This window comes from Lampris incognitus, chromosome 2, assembly GCF_029633865.1.
Source record: "Lampris incognitus isolate fLamInc1 chromosome 2, fLamInc1.hap2, whole genome shotgun sequence".
Taxonomy (NCBI): Eukaryota; Metazoa; Chordata; class Actinopteri; order Lampriformes; family Lampridae; genus Lampris; species Lampris incognitus.
In genome coordinates this window covers 2,362,489-2,385,422 of record NC_079212.1, presented here as the reverse complement: position 1 = coordinate 2,385,422, position 22,934 = coordinate 2,362,489, and the positions used below count along the sequence as shown (strand labels likewise).

The following is a 22,934-nucleotide window of genomic DNA, read 5'->3' as shown; positions in this document are numbered from 1 at the left end:
TATCAGTACAGACAACAGTGTTAGTCATTTCCATACAGACAACAGTGTTAGTCATTTCCTGTACAGACAACAGTGTTAGTCATTTCAATACAGACAACAGTGTTTTAGTCATTTCCATACAGACAACAGTGTTAGTCATTTCCGTACAGACAACAGTGTTAGTCATTTCCATACAGACAACAGTGTTAGTCATTTCAAGTTTCTGTTTGATCGGTCTGGAGTGGGATCGTGTATACACGTTTTGTGTGTCGGATCGATACTGACATGCATGTACATGTTGGTCTACACATTATTACACGTAGTGCTGCTGTGTGTCGCTAGAGGGCAGTGGTTTGTTTACAAAACCAAAATGTACAAAAGGAAAAAGACATCAAGAACCAAAAGAACAAAAACGGTTTTCAAAACTCAGTGTAAAAGACAGTAGAGGATGAATAGAACCAGCAGAGGATGAGTAGAGGCTCAACAGAGACAGAGGAACAACAGAGAGAGTGGAGGACGGATAGAAACAGGAGTGACACAGGAGTCGGGTTGATTCTGTGTTTTGGGTGGGATGGTTAACTGGAATAATTTAGTTGATATGAGCAACACGTTGCCCAGCAACAGCCAATCAGATTCCAGTGTTCTGCTTCTTACCCACCACACTGAAACAGCAAACTGAATTGTAGTTGCCAGTTCCCGCTAAAACAGAGACGTGTGAGGAGCTCATCATCCACGGCGGTGAGAGTCCAGCTTTAAAGCAGTCTTACGACCGTCACAAGAAAAGACGAGAAGACTGACTGAGAGACTCAGTACTGGAAGAGTATATATTGTAGAGAATTTGGGGGGCAGCCGGAACGTGGACCCGGGTCTCCTGTGCCACGGGCATCTACGTTAACCAGTTGACTAAAGGGTCTGACCCGCTAGACGAGGCCTAGCGAGTCTAGTCATCCGTGGTCGTTACACCACCTCCCTCATTCGGGAAGCGCTTCAGCATACCAGCTCCCTCACGCCTCTGGGGGCACGAGCTTCCGATGGCCTCGCGGTCTCACCAGCCCACTTCTGACACCAATGTAGTGAATTCAGGGGGCAGCCGGGAACCACCGCAGCTGGGACGCTAACCCGGATCTGCCGCACCACGGGTGACTACGTTAACCAGTCGTCTATAGCCAAGGGCAAGCCGGTCTATTTATCCGTGCACGTTACAATATGACTTATGAATGTTCAAGTCACACTGATCAGAGCTACACAAAAACGCACCGATGACTACTGCGACACGCGACCACCTGTCTGGACAGCTCTACATAGAAACAGCAGCTGCTTAAGGAGCTGATGGCTAGCCCAACCCTGGATCAACAATAGCCCCACCATCTGTCCAAGTTAGTCTTCATTATGACGCTTCATCTGCTCAAGACTTTACAAAGTGGCAACAAAAACGCCAGCCTCTTCCCTGGTTGACCCAAGATGATTGATGTAAACCTCCATCTTCTTCTGAGGCATGAGGAATCTCCACACACCTTAAACGATGGACTTCTCATCACCACTTTGTCTTTAACGGATATTTGTACTTTCTGAACGGTACTAATTGTGTTATGTATTTTGGGCGTTGTTGCCATGGCGACCTGTCACTGCTGAGTGAACCCAACTCTGCTGTCAATCAAACCCAGCCAACATGTTAATGCATCTCTGTCATCTGTTATTTAGACTCGTACTTGTTCTTCAGACTGCAGAACATCTACATCTCTTTCGCCAAGAGGAACTCAACTCCCAACTTTTACTGAAACACTCAAACTCAGAACAAGCTTCACTGCTTTCTGGCACAGAAAGTTCTAGAAACTCTGCTGAGAGTTTTGTGTAGCCGTAAGCTCATTAGACTTCACTGTCATCATTCTTTAGGTTACTAACAGATGAATACACGAAGGACCACTTCTGCAATCGCTACCACTATATAGTACTCTACTAATACAGGATACATGTTACCATGACTACCACTGTTGAACAGTACTGTTACAGTATTTATGTTACCGTGACTACCACTGTGAACAGTACAAATATAGGAAACAAGTTACCAGGACTACCACTGTATCCAGTACTACTACAGGATAGATACAGGGTAAAAATCTACTGCTGTATGTCTCTATTGCTGTGGTTGACTGATGGTGTCACAGATGTAAATCTGCCGGCTACAACACTGTTATGCATTTATACGAGTTTTCCTGCACAAAGATGGAGTCACACAGACGTCAGACTTTGTCTACAGTCATTGCACGACCAGCCACACAGCCACCGTGTGTTTTACTCAGTCATGAAGGCAACATGACTATCCCAGGACCACAGGTTAGAGTTCTGGAGTCACTAGAGTTTCGTGTTGCACTCTGAGGCTGGTGGTACTGCATGCCTTTACACTCATGTTTCTGATGTGTTTTTTTTTTAAATTGACTTTCTATTTTGAAACCTCGTCTGTTGGTCAGACTGTTGGCGGTTTGGTTCCTGTCTGTCTGTAGGGATCCTAGTGAAGTACTCTATCCAGACAGGAGGACTGGTTCTGTTTCCAGGCGGGAGGCAGATGGGACTGAGTCAGATGTTCGTTCTCTTTCAAACCCTGCGTGATACCAGGCGGACGTCTTTGTACCGAGAGGTGGACCGTTTGGAAACTTCTTTGCAGAGCATTGAGTGTTCAGGACCATACAGACAGGAACAAGGCCCTAATAGGGCCTCCCCTGTCTGCACGTCCGTTCTGTCTAAATGGACTGAGGGGCTCTTCTGGGATGGACTGGATTTCTATGAATACTACACGCTAACTGCTAAGCGACTAGTAGGGTAAAGTAGGAATGGCTGATACCACTGATTTTCCTTTTTGATCCGATACCAAGTAAAACTAAAACTAGTATCCCGATAACGATACTTTACAAAGTTTTCTTGTGTACACAAAAGCAGCAGGAAATATTTATGGCAGGCAGCATCTGTCCCTCTGCGTGCGTTGCCGTGCCACTGCCTTTAGGGAGCGGAGCAAGAACGCAGAAGAAAAGTAGTCCCTAACTGAAAAGGAGAATGTGTGTGTGTGTGTTTATATATATATATATATATATATATATATATATATATATATATATATATAAACACACACACATATATATATATATATATATATATATATATATATATATATATATATAAACACACACACACACACACATTCAAATCTCTAGTTAAAGATAGGACCTGGTATCAAGTTTTGTAATATGAGGAGGATTTATTCTCAAAACCTAACCCTCAGGATCAAAGTATGGATACTTTGGTATCGATCCGCCCAGCCCTACCCTAGTGAAAAGGCTTAAAACACGAGTATGTTTGAGTGCGTCCGCATATGGGCAGGAGGAAGATGCTGCTGTAGGTCCTAACATTAAACTCGTCATTTATTTCTTCGTCAGTCTTATATTAAAGAGCAGACAAAGTCAAAGAGCTTCCACACACCAGAAACTCCCGTCAACCTGCTGACCTCTGCTGGTGTCCTGCGTCAAGACATGCTAGCCTCAGACGCAGGACGTGGTTCTGCGGGCCAGTACATCTGGGAGACAACAGGCCGAGCCCGGGCCGGAACCGACCTGCTGTCATCAGAAGACTGATGATGACAGAAAAGGATCTGAAAGCTTTTTGGTGGAAATGGCAAAGGAAGTGGTGAGAAATGGCCACGGTGATTCAGGTTTACGCTGGTTTGTTGTTCAGTTTCAGCCAAATAATTCCTCTCAGAATCAAAACCAAACCACTGAAACAACACACAACTTCAGGAACAAGCGGACTTTCTGGGCATTTCCACAACATATTGGATTGTTCTGAAAGACTCTGGTTTTCTTGTCCAACCTGATGACTCGCGCAAATGAACCTGTGTTTTCTCGGTTTAGTTACTCATGGTACAACAGAGCTGTCAATCAAAAACACCACTGAGCCACGGAACATTCTGGATGTAGCAAAGAGAACCTGTTGACCCAAACACACCTGACAAGACGCAGACTCACATTCAAACCTCAGACAGAAGCAAGAAAACATGAACCCCTCCGTCAGCCAGTGAGACGTCCTGCTTTATGAGGCGTCAGGCCTGGCCTCTGCTACACCTACACACACACACACACACACACACACACACACACACACACACACACACACACACACACACACACACACACACACACACACACACACACACACACACACAATGTCCGAATAGAGACCCCGGAGGAGAAGGCAGGGTGGTCTGATGCCAGGATGTGTGTTTGCCTGTGCTGTGGGTCAAAGCTTCTCTCCAGTCCTGTTCTGTTTCCTCTGTTTTACGCTCGACTCTCACGTGTGTTTTATTTGACTAGTCAGCAGGCAGCGACATGAAGCCTGCTGAGATGACCGGAGAACCCTTCTGGTCATCGGAGATGTTCAGAGGTTTTTACAGGAGGGCAGAGAAAAGCAGGAGGTTCAGGGTTTTTTCAGGGAGGGCTCCTGACCTCGGACCTCTCTGCTGACGTGAGGTCAGCTGTAAATCTGGTCTCCTAAGAAAAAGAAATCCTCAGTCTCAAAGTGACTTCCTGCGTGACAAAAGGTGAAACAAAGGAAACCGAAATTAGAAAGGAGACTGAGGGTTGTCTCAAATGAAATAACTGAACTGCAACAAGCAGTTTACAGACCCCATATCCTGAATACGAAGCTAGGTTTTATTCTGCTAGATTTCTTCTTCAAGCTGTATATTTATTATTGGTTTTATTGATCAGTCCTCAATAAAAACCCTGAAACTTCCTGTCTGCACACCCGCGATGACGTCTTCAGATGTGGTTTATCGGCGCCATCTCGCGGTGTTCAGTGTGAACAGCAGGACAACGACGTCATGTACGATGTCATTTGATTCTCTTTAATCAATATGCAGGGTATTTTGTATTAAGTGAATGGCACTATACTTTAGATAAGCTACTATTATTACTATACTATTCTTACTATTCTTATTACTAGTCGACACTAAGCACCAGTTGTAACTAAAATTTGTGAGTATGTGTGTTAATAAAAGAGTGGGGGAATTCCATGTGTTGGACTATTTTTATGAACTGTCACTGAGTGGTTCTCAATCAGGTCCTCAGGTAGCGGCAGTACTGCTGGTTTTGCATTCTAAAAGGCAGTGGCGGCTGGTGCTAAACATGTTGGGGGTGGGGGGGGGGCTCATTTACCTTGGCGCAGCACACCTGACAGCTGCTTTAATGTCCACACAGTCACAGAGTTACTAAGAAGGACCATGTGGCCTATAGATTTTATCAGGGTTGGTGGATGGTGGATGATTGACAGTCGAGACGAGGCGTGGTGGTGGGTGTGAACATGATTGACAGCCACGAGAATCGTCCAATCACATTAGATCAAAAAACATTAAAACAATACCAATTAACTGCCAATAAAAGTGGGAGTGTCTGGGGACACAGAACTGCGCCCCCTGGAAAACCCGAAGAAACCAATCAGACAGCAGCCTCAGGTCACCTGCTCGCCACAAGTGTGAGGGCTTACATAAGGTATGGTTTGGCCGGCGCCCCTCACCCAGGAAGTATATGTATTCAGACAGGAAGTATATGTATTCAGACAGGAACCAACCAAATACCATTTGAACCAGTATGTAATTCTGCTGACAGGCGCTCGCAGACTGACAACACTTTTATTTCATCATTATTTACATAATACAACTAAATTATATTTAATTAACGTGTTTAAGTAGATTTTCATCTCCTGATATTTGAAGGGGGCGGCACCCCAGCGCCCTGTACCGCCCCTCGGTTCAGCGATGGTCCTTCCCTCTTCACATAGATGGCCTCTTTGACTCCCCGTTCAAACCAGCGTTCCTCCCTATAAAGGATGTGCACATCCTCATCCCTGAAAGAGTGACCACTGGCCTGTAGACGGTGTAGACTGTGGAGTCCTGGTCTGTAGACGGTGTAGACTTTGGAGTCCTGGTCTGTAGACGGTGTAGACTGTGGAGTCCTGGCCTGTAGATGGTGTAGACTGTGGAGTCCTGGTCTGTAGACGGTGTAGACTGTGGAGTCCTGGTCTGTAGACGGTGTAGACTGTGGAGTCCTGGCCTGTAGATGGTGTAGACTGTGGAGTCCTGGCCTGTAGATGGTGTAGACTGTGGAGTCCTGGTCTGTAGATGGTGTAGACTGTGGAGTCCTGGCCTGTAGATGGTGTAGACTGTGGAGTCCTGGCCTGTAGATGGTGTAGACTGTGGAGTCCTGGTCTGACGTGTTAGCTCTCCTGTGTTGTGTCATCCTCTTGGCCAGCGTCTGTTTAGTTTCCCCAAGGTACAAGTCACAGAAATCCTCCCGGCACTTAACAGCTACACCATATTGCTCTCTTTGTGCCGGGGGACCTGGTCCTCGGGGTGGACCAACTTCTGGCGCAGCGTGTTTTGGCGTTTGAAAGCAACTGAGACGCAGTGTTTGGAAAATACCTGTCTCAGCTTTTCCGACACTCCCGCCACATACAGAATCACCACTGGTTTAGACAGCTGTTGTCCTTCTCCTCCCCTGATCGGCTGGTGCACTGTTTGTGCCTCTTCCTAGTTTTGACTAACGCCCAGTTAGGATGACCACACTTAGGCAGGACCTGTTTAATATGGGACTTCTCCTCCTCCCCGGCCGCCGTGTCGGTGGGGGCGTGGTCAGCTCGGTGAGTGATTCAACTGGCCGGCCATCGAAAAAGCAAAAAGGCATCATTTCGGCCGCCATGCTTAGGGTGATGATGTTCGAGACAAGCCTGTCAGCCGCCAAAGACAGTAGGGAAAGTCTGCGGGCCTACGCTGTGGATTCACACATGGCGCTACACCACCTGTCACACTGCCATGCAGGCGGAGCTCACTCGGCAAGATCAAAGAAGGTGAAACAGTTCATCTGGACACAATGTTTATTAACAGAAACGCTTCATCATCATCTAAGTGACCTCTTCAGTCTCACCTGCCTGCAGGTACCCCACCCTTCTAAACAATACAGTGGCTGCAGGTACCCCACCTTTCTAAACAATACAGTGAGTGCAGGTACCCCACCCTTATAAACAATACAGTGACTGCAGGTACCCCACCCTTCTAAACAATACAGTGACTGCAGGTACCCCACCCTTATAAACAATACAGTGACTGCAGGTACCCCCCCTTCTAAACAATACAGTGACTGCGATGCCCCCACCCTTCTAAACAATACAGTGACTGCAGGTACCCCACCCTATAAATAATACAGTGACTGCGATGCCCCCACCCTTCTAAACAATACAGTGACTGCAGGTGCCCCACCCTTATAAACAATACAGTGATGCAGGTGCCCCACCCTTATAAACAATACAGTGACTGCAGGTACCCCACCCTTATAAACAATACAGTGACTGCAGGTACCCCACCCTTATAAACAATACAGTGACTGCAGGTACCCCACCCTTAAAAACAATACGGTGACTGCAGGTACCCCACCCTTATAAACAATACGGTGACTGCAGGTACCGCACCTTATAAACAATACAGTGACTGTAGGTGTCCCCACCCTTCTAAACAATACAGTGACTACAGATACCCCACCCTTACAAATATACAGTACAATACAGTGCCTAACGACCGAAACCAACGACAGTTTCATATGCAAGCATGGGTGTGACGTCATGTGTACTACTCACATGACGTGGTTCAATCTGCTTTGGTTTTCTTACCTGGAGTATTGAGCATGCATCAAGACATGATTACTCATTTTGGCGAGGATTACTCGCAAAGGCTTTGTCCGGGAGCTCCCGCTGGAACGACTACAACACCACATCTGCCTGTACGCGCCAATGACCTTGACGGCGGCCCTAAACAAAGCAGAACGGGCCAAACACGTACTAGACTTCCACCTAGAATTTTCGAGAACACTGGCACAGGTTTTCAGCAAGTATGGGGACACGTGGCTATTTATGCGAAAGTGCTCAAAAAGTCTGGCTTCGCTAATGACGTCATACATCTCCACAGGGACCTTGGACTTACCCTCTGGATACACTTGGACCAAGCATACTTTCGAGCAAGACCTGGCTGGAGGAGCTTCGCCGCAGATTTCAGTGCATGCAGTATTTACTGAAGGTGCTGAAGCTGGGCGGGGTCTTCCTTGCCGCCATGCTGTGGAGAGGGGCTGGGGCCTCTGAAGCCCAGGGTGGTGGACCTGAGTGGAGTGCACTGATGTGGTCGTCTTTTCACTGTACTGTTCTCATCGTGTGTACCAACACCAATTTGCAGCCAGCCAAACTCCACCCGTTAAATGAGGAAGAGTCGGGACTGACCTAGTTCCGGGTTGAGGAAGGTGCTGGGCTGCATTCATGAATTAAGAGACTAAGCCTTTCCTGATACAAGCACGTGTACGGCGCTAGCTAGCTGCTACAGAGCAAAGGAACAGCACAGTTAGCAAACCGAGCTAACATGCTACTAGTTACAACCTTCCCAAACAGTAAAGCTCTTTAATGCGTCATCGTCACACATGTTCCCCGGAAGTATACAAGGATACGCACTTACAGACGACACTGTCACGCGCACACCACAAAGGACGGCGGCCGATTACAGACGGACAGGTTCGCCGCAGGAGAGACCTGGTCAGTACCGAACCCGCGTCCTTATTTTACAGCCCAAGGCCTCATAGCTACAGTACTTCCTGCTATGGATAGATCGCCCTTTTAGCGCCTAACGCCGCTAGGGGGAGCCAAATACAAACAAAGCACATACATGGATGGGCAGAACAGTGGTTCTCATGTTCTATGACGTATTGAAGCAGCAGGTTTGTTCAGGTCACAGCAGACTGAGCCAGCTGTCACGGAGGGACACACACACACACACACACACACACACACACACACACACACACACACACACACACATCATCGTGTCATAGGTATGACGAGTCTGTTTGAGGCTTCAACAGCTGTAATGTTGAAGCCTGATGTGAAGAGACGCTACATACTGTATGTGTACTGTGGTACTATGTTAGTACTGTTAGAGGTACTGTTGTGTGTGTACCATGTGTATCAGTATGTACTGTGGTACTATGTTAGTACTGTTAGAGGTACTGTTGTGTGTGTACCATGTGTATCAGTATGTACTGTGGTACTATGTTAGTACTGTTAGAGGTACTGTTGTCTGTGTACCATGTGTATCAGTGTGTACTGTGGTACTATGTTAGTACTGTTAGAGGTACTGTTGTCTGTGTACCATGTGCATCAGTGTGTACTGTGGTACTATGTTAGTACTGTTAGAGGTACTGTTGTGTGTGTACCATGTGTCTCAGTATATAATAATAATAATAATAATGATAATAATAATAGAGGGTATGCGGGTGATGTCACAGATGCGGAACTCAGCGGTAACGCGGCACTGAGTGGCAGGTTAACGTCCAGCTGGAATCCAGCTAAGCACATCTAGCATGGGGAAGAGCTGTGGTGTGATAGACAGCACTGACAGATAGACAGCACTAACAGATAGACAGCACTGACAGATAGACAGCACTAACAGATAGACAGCACTGACAGATAGACAGCACTGACAGATAGACAGCACTAACAGATAGACAGCACTGACAGATAGACAGCACTGACAGATAGACTGCACTGACAGATAGACAGCACTGACAGATAGACTGCACTAACAGATAGACAGCACTAACAGATAGACAGCACTAACAGATAGACAGCACTAACAGATAGACAGCACTAACAGATAGACAGCACTGACAGATAGACAGCACTAACAGATAGACTGCACTAACAGATAGACAGCACTAACAGATAGACTGCACTAACAGATAGACTGCACTAACAGATAGACTGCACTGACAGATAGACTGCACTGACAGATAGACTGCACTAACAGATAGACTGCACTGACAGATAGACAGCACTGACAGATAGACAGCACTAACAGATAGACTGCACTGACAGATAGACTGCACTGACAGATAGACAGCACTAACAGATAGACAGCACTAACAGATAGACTGCACTGACAGATAGACTGCACTGACAGATAGACAGCACTGACAGAGACAGCACTGACAGATAGACAGCACTGACAGATAGACTGCACTAACAGATAGACAGCACTAACAGATAGACTGCACTGACAGATAGACAGCACTAACAGATAGACAGCACTAACAGATAGACAGCACTGACAGATAGACAGCACTGACAGATAGACTGCACTGACAGATAGACTGCACTGACAGATAGACTGCACTAACAGATAGACAGCACTGACAGATAGACAGCACTGACAGATAGACTGCACTAACAGATAGACTGCACTGACAGATAGACTGCACTGACAGATAGACAGCACTAACAGATAGACAGCGCTGACAGATAGACTGCACTGACAGATAGACAGCACTAACAGATAGACAGCGCTGACAGATAGACTGCACTGACAGATAGACTGCACTGACAGATAGACAGCACTAACAGATAGACAGCACTAACAGATAGACAGCACTGACAGATAGACAGCACTGACAGATAGACAGCACTAACAGATAGACAGCACTGACAGATAGACAGCACTGACAGATAGACTGCACTGACAGATAGACAGCACTAACAGATAGACTGCACTAACAGATAGACTGCACTAACAGAGACAGCACTAACAGATAGACAGCACTGACAGATAGACAGCACTGACAGATAGACTGCACTGACAGATAGACTGCACTGACAGATAGACTGCACTGACAGATAGACAGCACTAACAGATAGACAGCACTAACAGATAGACAGCACTAACAGATAGACTGCACTGACAGATAGACAGCACTGACAGATAGACAGCACTGACAGATAGACAGCACTGACAGATAGACAGCACTAACAGATAGACAGCACTAACAGATAGACTGCACTGACAGATAGACTGCACTAACAGATAGACAGCACTGACAGATAGACTGCACTGACAGATAGACAGCACTAACAGATAGACTGCACTAACAGATAGACTGCACTAACAGAGACAGCACTAACAGATAGACAGCACTAACAGATAGACAGCACTGACAGATAGACAGCACTGACAGATAGACTGCACTGACAGATAGACTGCACTGACAGATAGACAGCACTAACAGATAGACAGCACTAACAGATAGACAGCACTAACAGATAGACTGCACTGACAGATAGACAGCACTGACAGATAGACAGCACTGACAGATAGACAGCACTGACAGATAGACAGCACTAACAGATAGACAGCACTAACAGATAGACTGCACTGACAGATAGACAGCACTAACAGATAGACTGCACTGACAGAGACAGCACTGACAGATAGACTGCACTAACAGATAGACAGCACTGACAGATAGACTGCACTGACAGATAGACTGCACTGACAGATAGACAGCACTAACAGATAGACAGCACTAACAGATAGACTGCACTGACAGATAGACTGCACTGACAGATAGACTGCACTAACAGATAGACTGCACTAACAGATAGACAGCACTAACAGATAGACAGCACTGACAGATAGACAGCACTAACAGATAGACAGCACTAACAGATAGACTGCACTGACAGATAGACAGCACTAACAGATAGACTGCACTGACAGATAGACTGCACTAACAGATAGACAGCACTGACAGATAGACTGCACTAACAGATAGACAGCACTAACAGATAGACTGCACTGACAGATAGACAGCACTAACAGATAGACTGCACTGACAGATAGACAGCACTAACAGATAGACTGCACTGACAGATAGACTGCACTGACAGATAGACAGCACTAACAGATAGACTGCACTGACAGATAGACAGCACTAACAGATAGACTGCACTAACAGATAGACTGCACTAACAGAGACAGCACTAACAGATAGACAGCACTAACAGATAGACAGCACTGACAGATAGACAGCACTAACAGATAGACTGCACTGACAGATAGACAGCACTAACAGATAGACTGCACTGACAGATAGACAGCACTAACAGATAGACAGCACTAACAGATAGACTGCACTGACAGATAGACAGCACTAACAGATAGACTGCACTGACAGATAGACAGCACTAACAGATAGACTGCACTAACAGATAGACTGCACTAACAGAGACAGCACTAACAGATAGACAGCACTAACAGATAGACAGCACTGACAGATAGACAGCACTAACAGATAGACAGCACTAACAGATAGACTGCACTGACAGATAGACAGCACTAACAGAGACAGCACTAACAGATAGACAGCACTAACAGATAGACAGCACTGACAGATAGACAGCACTAACAGATAGACAGCACTAACAGATAGACTGCACTGACAGATAGACAGCACTAACAGAGACAGCACTAACAGATAGACAGCACTAACAGATAGACAGCACTGACAGATAGACTGCACTGACAGATAGACTGCACTGACAGATAGACAGCACTAACAGATAGACAGCACTGACAGATAGACTGCACTGACAGATAGACAGCACTGACAGATAGACAGCACTGACAGATAGACAGCACTAACAGATAGACAGCACTAACAGATAGACAGCACTAACAGATAGACTGCACTGACAGATAGACTGCACTGACAGATAGACAGCACTAACAGATAGACAGCACTGACAGATAGACAGCACTAACAGATAGACAGCACTGACAGATAGACAGCACTGACAGATAGACAGCACTAACAGATAGACAGCACTAACAGATAGACAGCACTGACAGATAGACAGCACTGACAGATAGACAGCACTAACAGATAGACAGCACTGACAGATAGACAGCACTAACAGATAGACAGCACTGACAGATAGACTGCACTGACAGATAGACTGCACTGACAGATAGACAGCACTAACAGATAGACAGCACTGACAGATAGACAGCACTAACAGAGACAGCACTAACAGATAGACTGCACTGACAGATAGACTGCACTGACAGATAGACTGCACTGACAGATAGACTGCACTAACAGATAGACTGCACTGACAGATAGACAGCACTAACAGATAGACTGCACTGACAGATAGACTGCACTGACAGATAGACAGCACTAACAGATAGACTGCACTAACAGATAGACTGCACTAACAGAGACAGCACTAACAGATAGACAGCACTAACAGATAGACAGCACTGACAGATAGACAGCACTAACAGATAGACAGCACTAACAGATAGACTGCACTGACAGATAGACAGCACTAACAGAGACAGCACTAACAGATAGACAGCACTAACAGATAGACAGCACTGACAGATAGACAGCACTAACAGATAGACAGCACTGACAGATAGACAGCACTAACAGATAGACAGCACTAACAGATAGACAGCACTAACAGATAGACAGCACTAACAGATAGACTGCACTGACAGATAGACAGCACTAACAGAGACAGCACTAACAGATAGACAGCACTAACAGATAGACAGCACTGACAGATAGACTGCACTGACAGATAGACTGCACTGACAGATAGACAGCACTAACAGATAGACAGCACTGACAGATAGACAGCACTAACAGAGACAGCACTAACAGATAGACTGCACTGACAGATAGACAGCACTAACAGATAGACAGCACTAACAGATAGACTGCACTAACAGATAGACAGCACTGACAGATAGACTGCACTAACAGATAGACTGCACTGACAGATAGACAGCACTAACAGATAGACAGCACTGACAGATAGACTGCACTGACAGATAGACAGCACTAACAGATAGACAGCACTGACAGATAGACAGCACTAACAGATAGACAGCACTGACAGATAGACAGCACTAACAGATAGACAGCACTAACAGATAGACAGCACTAACAGATAGACTGCACTGACAGATAGACAGCACTAACAGATAGACAGCACTGACAGATAGACTGCACTGACAGATAGACAGCACTAACAGATAGACAGCACTGACAGATAGACAGCACTAACAGATAGACAGCACTAACAGATAGACAGCACTAACAGATAGACAGCACTGACAGATAGACAGCACTAACAGATAGACAGCACTAACAGATAGACTGCACTGACAGATAGACTGCACTGACAGATAGACAGCACTGACAGATAGGCTGCACTGACAGATAGACAGCACTGACAGATAGACAGCACTAACAGATAGACAGCACTAACAGATAGACAGCACTAACAGATAGACTGCACTGACAGATAGACTGCACTGACAGATAGACAGCACTAACAGATAGACTGCACTAACAGATAGACAGCACTAACAGATAGACTGCACTAACAGATAGACTGCACTAACAGATAGACTGCACTAACAGATAGACAGCACTAACAGATAGACTGCACTGACAGATAGACTGCACTGACAGATAGACAGCACTAACAGATAGACAGCACTGACAGATAGACTGCACTAACAGATAGACAGCACTGACAGATAGACAGCACTAACAGATAGACAGCACTGACAGATAGACAGCACTGACAGATAGACAGCACTAACAGATAGACTGCACTAACAGATAGACTGCACTAACAGATAGACTGCACTAACAGATAGACAGCACTGACAGATAGACTGCACTGACAGATAGACTGCACTGACAGAGTCCACAAGACCTGGGAGTCATCTTCTGACAGACTACCAGAAGATAAGGTGAAGACAAACAAATAGATCGCTGCAGTTCGCAGAAGCAACTGGAATCCAGGCACCAAATCCTGGATTTGCGGCTCCCATCTTGTGTCAGGTAGGCTACCGTTCGGCTATGTTGCATTTCTGGGTAATGTTAAATGGTAAAATCCTAAAGTCATATACTGTACTGACTACTCATCAGTTAAATATTTAGCATCTTTCATAAGTTTTTGTCAGCATGTTTTTTTTAAACGTCCTTGTGTTGTGTTCTACAAACAAAGGGGAGAATGGTTGGCTTAACGTTGCAGTTTTCACAGCTGTAACTTAATAAAATAAAATAAACATTTGTACAAACTTGTCCACATACAACCAGAATGTCCATCGGTGTCCTCCTCACTTTAATTTCGCCAACAAATCTTGCCTTGAAGTCCAACCAAGCGCCAAGACGTTTGCATACCTTCAGGCTTTGCTTTGTGTATTTCCCTGGTGTAGACATCAAGTACATATAAATACCAGGAAAATGGTATGCCCCCCCCTCGAGGGGGAACATACCAAGTCAATAAATCACAAATGTATGTAGGAGCAAGACCGTTTAAAGCCCTTAAAGTGAGCAGTACATTTTTAAAATCAATTTGAAATATAACAGGGAGCCAATGTAGGGAGGAAGGCACAGGAGTGATCTGGTCATGCCTCCTTGTTCCTGTAATGAGCCGAGCAGCGGCTTTTTGTACAAACTGCAGATGGTGGAGGGAGCCCTTGCTGATACCAGAATGAAGTGCATTACAGTCGTCGATCCGAGAACAACTTTTTGCAGATCAGCAATAGATAAAAATGACCTAATTTTGGAGATTAGCTTGAGTTGGAAAAAGCATGACTGAACAACATGTTTAATTTGATTACCAAAACTGAGGTTGGCATCGAATATTACCCCAAGATTCCTAGCAGCCTGTTTAAGACTACCTGACAGACCACCAGGATTAGTAGAAAAAGGGCTGATGGAATTTGGGGGACTGAACAGAATAATGACCTCAGACTTATCATCATTAAATTTAAGAAAATTTTCAGACATCCAGGATTTAATGTCAGAGAGGCAAGCTGTGAGATTTAATAGGGCGCTAGGATCAGTGGGTTTCAGTGGCATGTATAACTGAGTGTCACCAGAATAAAAATGGTAAAACACATCGTGATTTTGAATGACCTGGCCAAGGGGCAGCATGTATATAGAAAAGAGAAGTGGGCCAAGAACTGAGCCTTGAGGGATACCACAGCTCAACTGAGCCACCGAGGAGGTAGAGTTACCCAGAACAACCAAAAAAGTTCTGTTGGTGAGGTAAGAGTGCTATAAGTTAAGAGCAGAGCGCTTGATGCCAACCCAAGTCTCTAAGCGATGTAGGAGGATGTTGTGATCAACCGTGTCAAAGGCAGCACTTAAGTTTAAAAGAACTAAAATTGAGATGTCACCTCTGTCTACAGTCAGCAGTAGGTCATTAGTGACCTTAACTAGAGCTGTCTTGGTACTATGAAGTGCTCTAAAACCAGACTGGAAACTTATTAAAAACAGTATTAGTGTTCATAAAAGAAATCAGCTGAGGAGTAATTACTCTCTCCAGAACCTTAGATAAAAAAAGAAAATCTGGAGATTGAGAAAGAGGGTCTAAATTAGGTTTCTCCAGCAATGGGTGAATGATGGCATGCTTAAAACTGTCTGGAAAAGAACCAAAGGCCAGAGAATTATTAAGAATTTGCAGAATAACGGGGCTCATGGTAAAAAATACCTCCTTGAGCAGCTTGGTGGGAATGATGTCTAGGATGCAGGAGGAGGAGCTCATATTGGAGACTGTAGTCTCCAACACTGAAATTGTAATGGGTTGAAACTGGATGAAAGAGGCAGAATTAACATGGGGAATGGAACAAAAAGAGCCTGGCTGGATTTGGGACCTGATATTCGCCATCTCGTTTACAAAATGAGTGAGACATTTTTCAGACAACTCAACATCAGCTTCAAAAAGAGAAGTGGAGGACCATTAATGACAGAATCATTACCCTGAAGAGAACGTTAGGATTGTGGTTATTTCTCAATATTAGTTCAGAGAAGTACGCTGATCTCACATTTTTAACTGCCCTCTGGTAAATTAACATTTGGTTTTTAAGGGTGTTATGTATTAATTCGGACTTGTTGGCCTTCCATTGTCGTTCTGCTTTTCTACAAAGTCTTCTAAGGGCACGGTGTGATCATTCAGCCAGGGGAAGTAATTTAATTTTTGTTTCCTGTTTTAAGCGGTGCAGTTTGGTCGAGGATGGATTGGCACTGACCACTGAATGAATTTAACAGTGCAGCGGGATGGAGGGGGGATGAAGAGGGACGATGGATTAAAAGCATCACAGAATCTAACTGCAGAGCCAGCGTTGTACTGTGGTACTATGTTAGAGGTACTGTTATCTGTGTACCATGTGTATCAGTATGTACTGTGGTACTATGTTAGTACTGTTAGAGATACTGTTGTCTGTGTACCATGTGTATCAGTATGTACTGTGGTACTATGTTAGTACTGTTACAGGTACTGTTGTCTGTGTACCATGTGTATCAGTATGTACTGTGGTACTATGTTAGTACTGTTAGAGGTACTGTTGTGTGTGTACCATGTGTATCAGTATGTACTGTGGTACTATGTTAGTACTGTTAGAGGTACTGTTGTGTGTGTACCATGTGTATCAGTATGTACTGTGGTACTATGTTAGTACTGTTACAGGTACTGTTGTCTGTGTACCATGTGCATCAGTGTGTACTGTGGTACTATGTTAGTACTGTTAGAGGTACTGTTGTCTGTGTACCATGTGCATCAGTATGTACTGTGGTACTATGTTAGTACTGTTAGAGGTACTGTTGTGTGTGTACCATGTGTATCAGTATGTACTGTGGTACTATGTTAGTACTGTTAGAGGTACTGTTGTGTGTGTACCATGTGTATCAGTATGTACTGTGGTACTATGTTAGTACTGTTAGAGGTACTGTTGTGTGTGTACCATGTGTATCACTGTGTACTGTGGTACTATGTTAGTACAGTTAGAGGTACTGTTGTCTGTGTACCATGTGCATCAGTGTGTACTGTGGTACTATGTTAGTACCGTTAGAGGTACTGTAAGTGTACATGTCATCAGTATTACAGGGTGCTGGGTATCCCTCTGCTATAGAAACCAGACCTACATCAGTTGAAATAATACCAGAGAGCTGTGAGCAGAACTATACAGACAGACAGACAGACAGACAGAGAGACAGGCAGAGAGACAGGCAGAGACAGACAGAGAGAGACACAGACAGAGAGGAGGGACCCAAACAGACACAGAGAGAGCGACAGAGAAACTCAGAGAGAGAGAGAGAGAGAGAGACAGAGAGAGAGAGAGAGAGAGAGAGAGAGAGAGAGAGAGAAGTAACACAAAGAAGAACAAGTCAAGGAACAAGAGAGGGGAGGAAGTGTCGACATGCCTTCATATTCTACAGTAAGTCATCTTTAATCACACACACACACACACACACACACACACACACACACACACACACACACACACGGGACTGAATTGAATGTAACGTTGGACTGTTGTTGTGTCTCTAGTCAGGTTTCATCATTGACGCTGTTAACACAGAATGGAGATGTTGTTTACATGCTACATGTTTATTTATACCTGACTTACAATGCTTTTATTTACAGGCGGCGTTTGTTTGTTTGCAGATGATTAATGTTGTTGAAAGTTTACAGGTTATACACAACGGGTTATACACAACAGGATATACACAACAGGTTATACACAACGGGTTATACACAACGGGTTATACACAACGGGTTATACACAACGGGTTATACACAACAGGATATACACAACAGGTTATACACAACGGGTTATACACAACGGGTTATACACAACAGGATATACACAACAGGTTATACACAACGGGTTATACACAACGGGTTATACACAACAGGATATACACAACGGGTTATAGAGTTTGTTTTACAGATGGTGTTGTTTGTGTTAAGATGTGTCGGTTTACAGGTGATTACACTGTTTCCGTATATCTGGTTTGTTGGCAGGTGAAGAATGTTTACAGGTGATGTACATTGTTTATGTAGGGCAGCAGCCTGTGTGGGCCACTGGAGGTCGCTATTGCGCCGTCTATTCTCCTGAGAGTTCAGCAATCGTCGCTGTTCGTCTCTTACAGGACACGGTATTCTGATCCGGATTCTGTGAACAGGACACGGTATTCTGATCCGGATTCTGTGAACAGGACACGGTATTCTGATCCGGATTCTGTGAACAGGACACGGTATTCTGATCCGGATTCTGTGTTCCGTGTGGGACGCCATGTTCCTGTAGTTTGTTTGACTACCTCGCCAGGTTATGGACCAACAGCCGTAGTGAGCCAATAAAGTGCCACCAGGTCTCAACCACAGTTCAGAAGCCCCGTGCCCGGTGCTTTCTTCCCTCCGCACAATACCCCAGCACGCATCAAAGCAACACAGCGCAGAGTCCCAGGGCGCGTAGCGAGGCTCCAGCACCAGTGGTTTACATCTCCATATATGTTGTTTGTTGGCAGGTGATGAACGTGGCTCGTATCCATGACAGGGAGAAGCTGAAGGGCTTCTGGGAGCAGCGTATTGTTGAGCATCGGGAGCTGACGGGTCGCGAGGAGAGCCGGGTGAACAACAGCGCCCTGCCTCGGTCAGTCCACCACCCAACACTTCGCCCTGCCTCAGTCAGTCCACCACCCAACACTTCGCCCTGCCTCGGTCAGTCCACCGCCCAACACTTCGCCCTGCCTCGGTCAGTCCACCGCCCAACACTTCGCCCTGCCTCGGTCAGTCCACCACCCAACACTTCGCCCTGCCTCGGTCAGTCCACCACCCAACACTTCGCCCTGCCTCGGTCAGTCCACCACCCAACACTTTAACACCGCCGCTAACCAGGAGAAGAAGAAGAGAATCAAACAGGAAGGGATGTTCAGGATGTCTGACTGGTCCTAGATATACTTTAGACCAGGGGGTCCCCAACCTCTTTTTGCACAGCGGACCGGTGTATTTTTGACAGTATTCTTGCAGGCGGGCCGACCGACAGGGTGGGCTGGTGGGGTTCATAACGACGGGAATATAGTGTAGCGATTCGGGAGGGGGGGCAGCAGCCGGGAACCGTCGCAGCCGGGATACGAACCCGGGTCTCCCGTACCACGGGCGACTACGTTAACCAGTCAACTAAAGGTTCCGACCCGTTAGCAAAGGGCTAGGGAGTCTACTGATCCATGATCGTTAGCATCATAGCATTTAAGGAACGTTTAGAGATGAGACACACAGCGGAGCCCTGGCCTTGGTTCCCTACAACAACACGGTCATGACATGCGAGTCGTCAGTAGCAATAAATCCTTATTTTAGGTCCTCGTCGTATTTCCTTTTGAAGGACGCTTTGTTTTTTGCAGTCTCGGCCTCTGCGGTCTCTGCGTTGCAACCATAGTTAGACCTTTTATCTTCCCTACCTCTTCCGAAGAAACTCCCAAGCGACGTTTGATTTTTACTCACGGTAGCTAGCTAGCTAGCTAGTTAGCTAGCTGGCTGGTAGCAACATGAGGAGGTAGGTGGGTGGTGACCGACTGCTAATCTCGCGTGCGTTGCGTTACTTAAGTGCAACGTCACATCCTCATCCTGTGGCGACATAACAGCAAATGGCGAGGAAAGGTGCAGTATAGACGATCCAACGCGGTGTAGACGTGATTGGTTGTTGCGTTGGCCAATAGACAGCGCGGAACCTCGAAGCGCACCGACTGCCAGACCAACACACACAGCAATAGTTGGGGCGAACTAAGTTGACGTTAGTTAGCTAGCAATAGCAATAGCGGTAGGGTTAGGATTAGGGTTACAATACGATCTGGCAGTGTTAAGGTCAGTTGTAAGCTAGCTAGCTAATGTTTCAGTGCGCATCGGACTGTGAGGAATCTGGGTGTGATCCTGGACGACCACCTGTCGTTTGCTGAAAACGTTGCATCGGTTGCTTGCTCCTGCAGATTTCTCCTCTATAACATCAGGAGGATTCGCCCATTCCTCACCGACGAGATGGCACAGGTGCTCATCCAGGCTCTGGTCATCTCCCAGCTGGACTACGGCAACTCCCTCCTTGCTGGATGATTATTAGGTGTGATGATGGATGGATGGATGATTATTAGGTGTGATGATGGATGGATGATTATTAGATGTGATGATGGATGGATGATTATTAGGTGTGATGATGGATGGATGATTATTAGGTGTGATGATGGATGGATGGATGATTATTAGGTGTGATGATGGATGGATGATTATTAGATGTGATGATGGATGGATGGATGATTATTAGGTGTGATGATGGATGGATGATTATTAGATGTGATGATGGATGGATGATTATTAGGTGTAATGATGGATGGATGATTATTAGGTGTGATGATGGATGGATGATTATTAGATGTGATGATGGATGGATGGATGATTATTAGGTGTGATGATGGATGGATGATTATTAGATGTGATGATGGATGGATGGATGATTATTAGATGTGATGATGGATGGATGATTATTAGGTGTGATGATGGATGGATGATTATTAGATGTGATGATGGATGGATGGATGGATGATTATTAGGTGTGATGATGGATGGATGATTATTAGATGTGATGATGGATGGATGAAGTAGGTCTCCTGCTCTTGTGTGCTTCAGACTGTATTGACCAATGGAGAATGGAGGGTTTATCATCAGATTCTTCCGTGTTTTGTTCATCATGTTTATTAAGATGTTTTATTAATTTATCTTTTTTTAGGTGTATTCTTTATTGAGCCTGTGGTCGTTATTGAGTCTATTAAGTTTTTATTAAGTTTCTATCTTCTGTGTTGTGTCTAACATGAACTGAGTGGAAAAGAAGTTTCTTCCAGAGGACGATAAGGTATTCGACAGACAGACAGACAGACAGGCGGGCAGATAGACAGATCAAAACAGACCTGATGGATGGCGCTATAGATAGCTATAAAGAGCTATATTGTACTAATGAAGCGTGCTGCTTTGTCTGTCGGCAGCTCGGCTCACTTAATCTCCTTCATTCAGACACAGATCCGCTAATCTCTCCGTCTCTCCGTCCACATTGTCAGGCTCCTCTCTGATGACAGACGAGCTGCCAACAAGCCTGATGAGACAACCGCAGATCCAAACCAAGGACGCCACACAAACCACTAGAAACTGTTTTTCTCTCTACTTGATAGGGAGGGAAGGGGCAAAGAGAAATAGGCCGTGGTACCTGGTGTGGGATGAGGTGAAAACGGACAAGAGGAGGTTGGGAAGCACCTGTGGATGTGTATGCCTGTACACATTCATCGTCAAGGTTACCCAACATCACAAGGTGGTCCTGAAGGCAGGACAGCATAGACCAGTATCAGCAAGCAGGGACGCACTATTTATCATCTCACTTCAGCCACTTGTGTACATGAATGATACGACATGCCATTTCCCCCAACACACAACAGCACAACACAAACACAACAACACACACAAACACTACAAGAACACACATACCCACACTAACACACCCAAACTAACACACACACCCACACTAACACACAGACACACCTTAACGTGGTGGAGGGGTTTGTGTGTCCCGGTGATCCTGGGCTAGGAGCTGTGTTGTCGGGGGCAATAGCCCCTGGTAGGGTCTCCCAAGGCAAATTGGTCCCAGGAGAGGGAGCAGACTAAGAGCGATTTCCAAAAAACCCAATGAATTTACACCAGCAGAGTTACAGCACCTCACCTGGGGGCCTCCTCCTGGAGCCAGACCTGGGAGGGGAGCTCGCCGGCGAGTGTCTGGTGGCCGGGCCTTGGCCCATGGGGCCCAGCCTGAATAAACAACATGGAGCCACCACCCCTTGGACCCACCACACGCGGGGATGAGCATTGGGGTATGGTACAATGCAGGCCGGGCGGCAGGCAAAGGTGGGGACCGGGGCGTGCTGACTTCCAGCTTCGCAGATTTGTCCTGGGGACATGGAATGTCACCTCTCTGGCAGGGAAGGAGCCTGAGCTGGTGCGGGAGGTGGAGTGGTACCAACTAGATATAGTTGGGCTCACCTTCACACATAGCATGGGCTCTGGTACCACACACCTAGAGAGGGGATAGGGGATGGACTCATTACTTTTCCAGAGATGGCCAAGGTGACAGGTGCTGGGCAGGTGTGGGGATACCCACAAGTCCCTGGTTGAGCGCTGCCATGTTGGCGTTCTCCCCAGGGAATGAG

At 45.9% G+C, this 22,934-nt stretch overlaps 1 protein-coding gene across 1 annotated transcript in view; it reads left to right on the top strand.

Annotated features, from left to right (window-relative positions):
- Positions 1–21,882, top strand: part of si:ch211-180f4.1 (uncharacterized protein LOC100144405 homolog) — a 41,077-nt gene extending 19,195 nt beyond the window's left edge. The window contains exons 11-12 of the mRNA XM_056274658.1: positions 19,227–19,453; positions 21,798–21,882. Coding sequence (XP_056130633.1) covers positions 19,227–19,453; positions 21,798–21,882 — 312 coding nt within the window. The remainder of the gene's footprint in view (positions 1–19,226; positions 19,454–21,797) is intronic.
- The last annotated feature ends 1,052 nt before the right edge of the window (positions 21,883–22,934 follow it).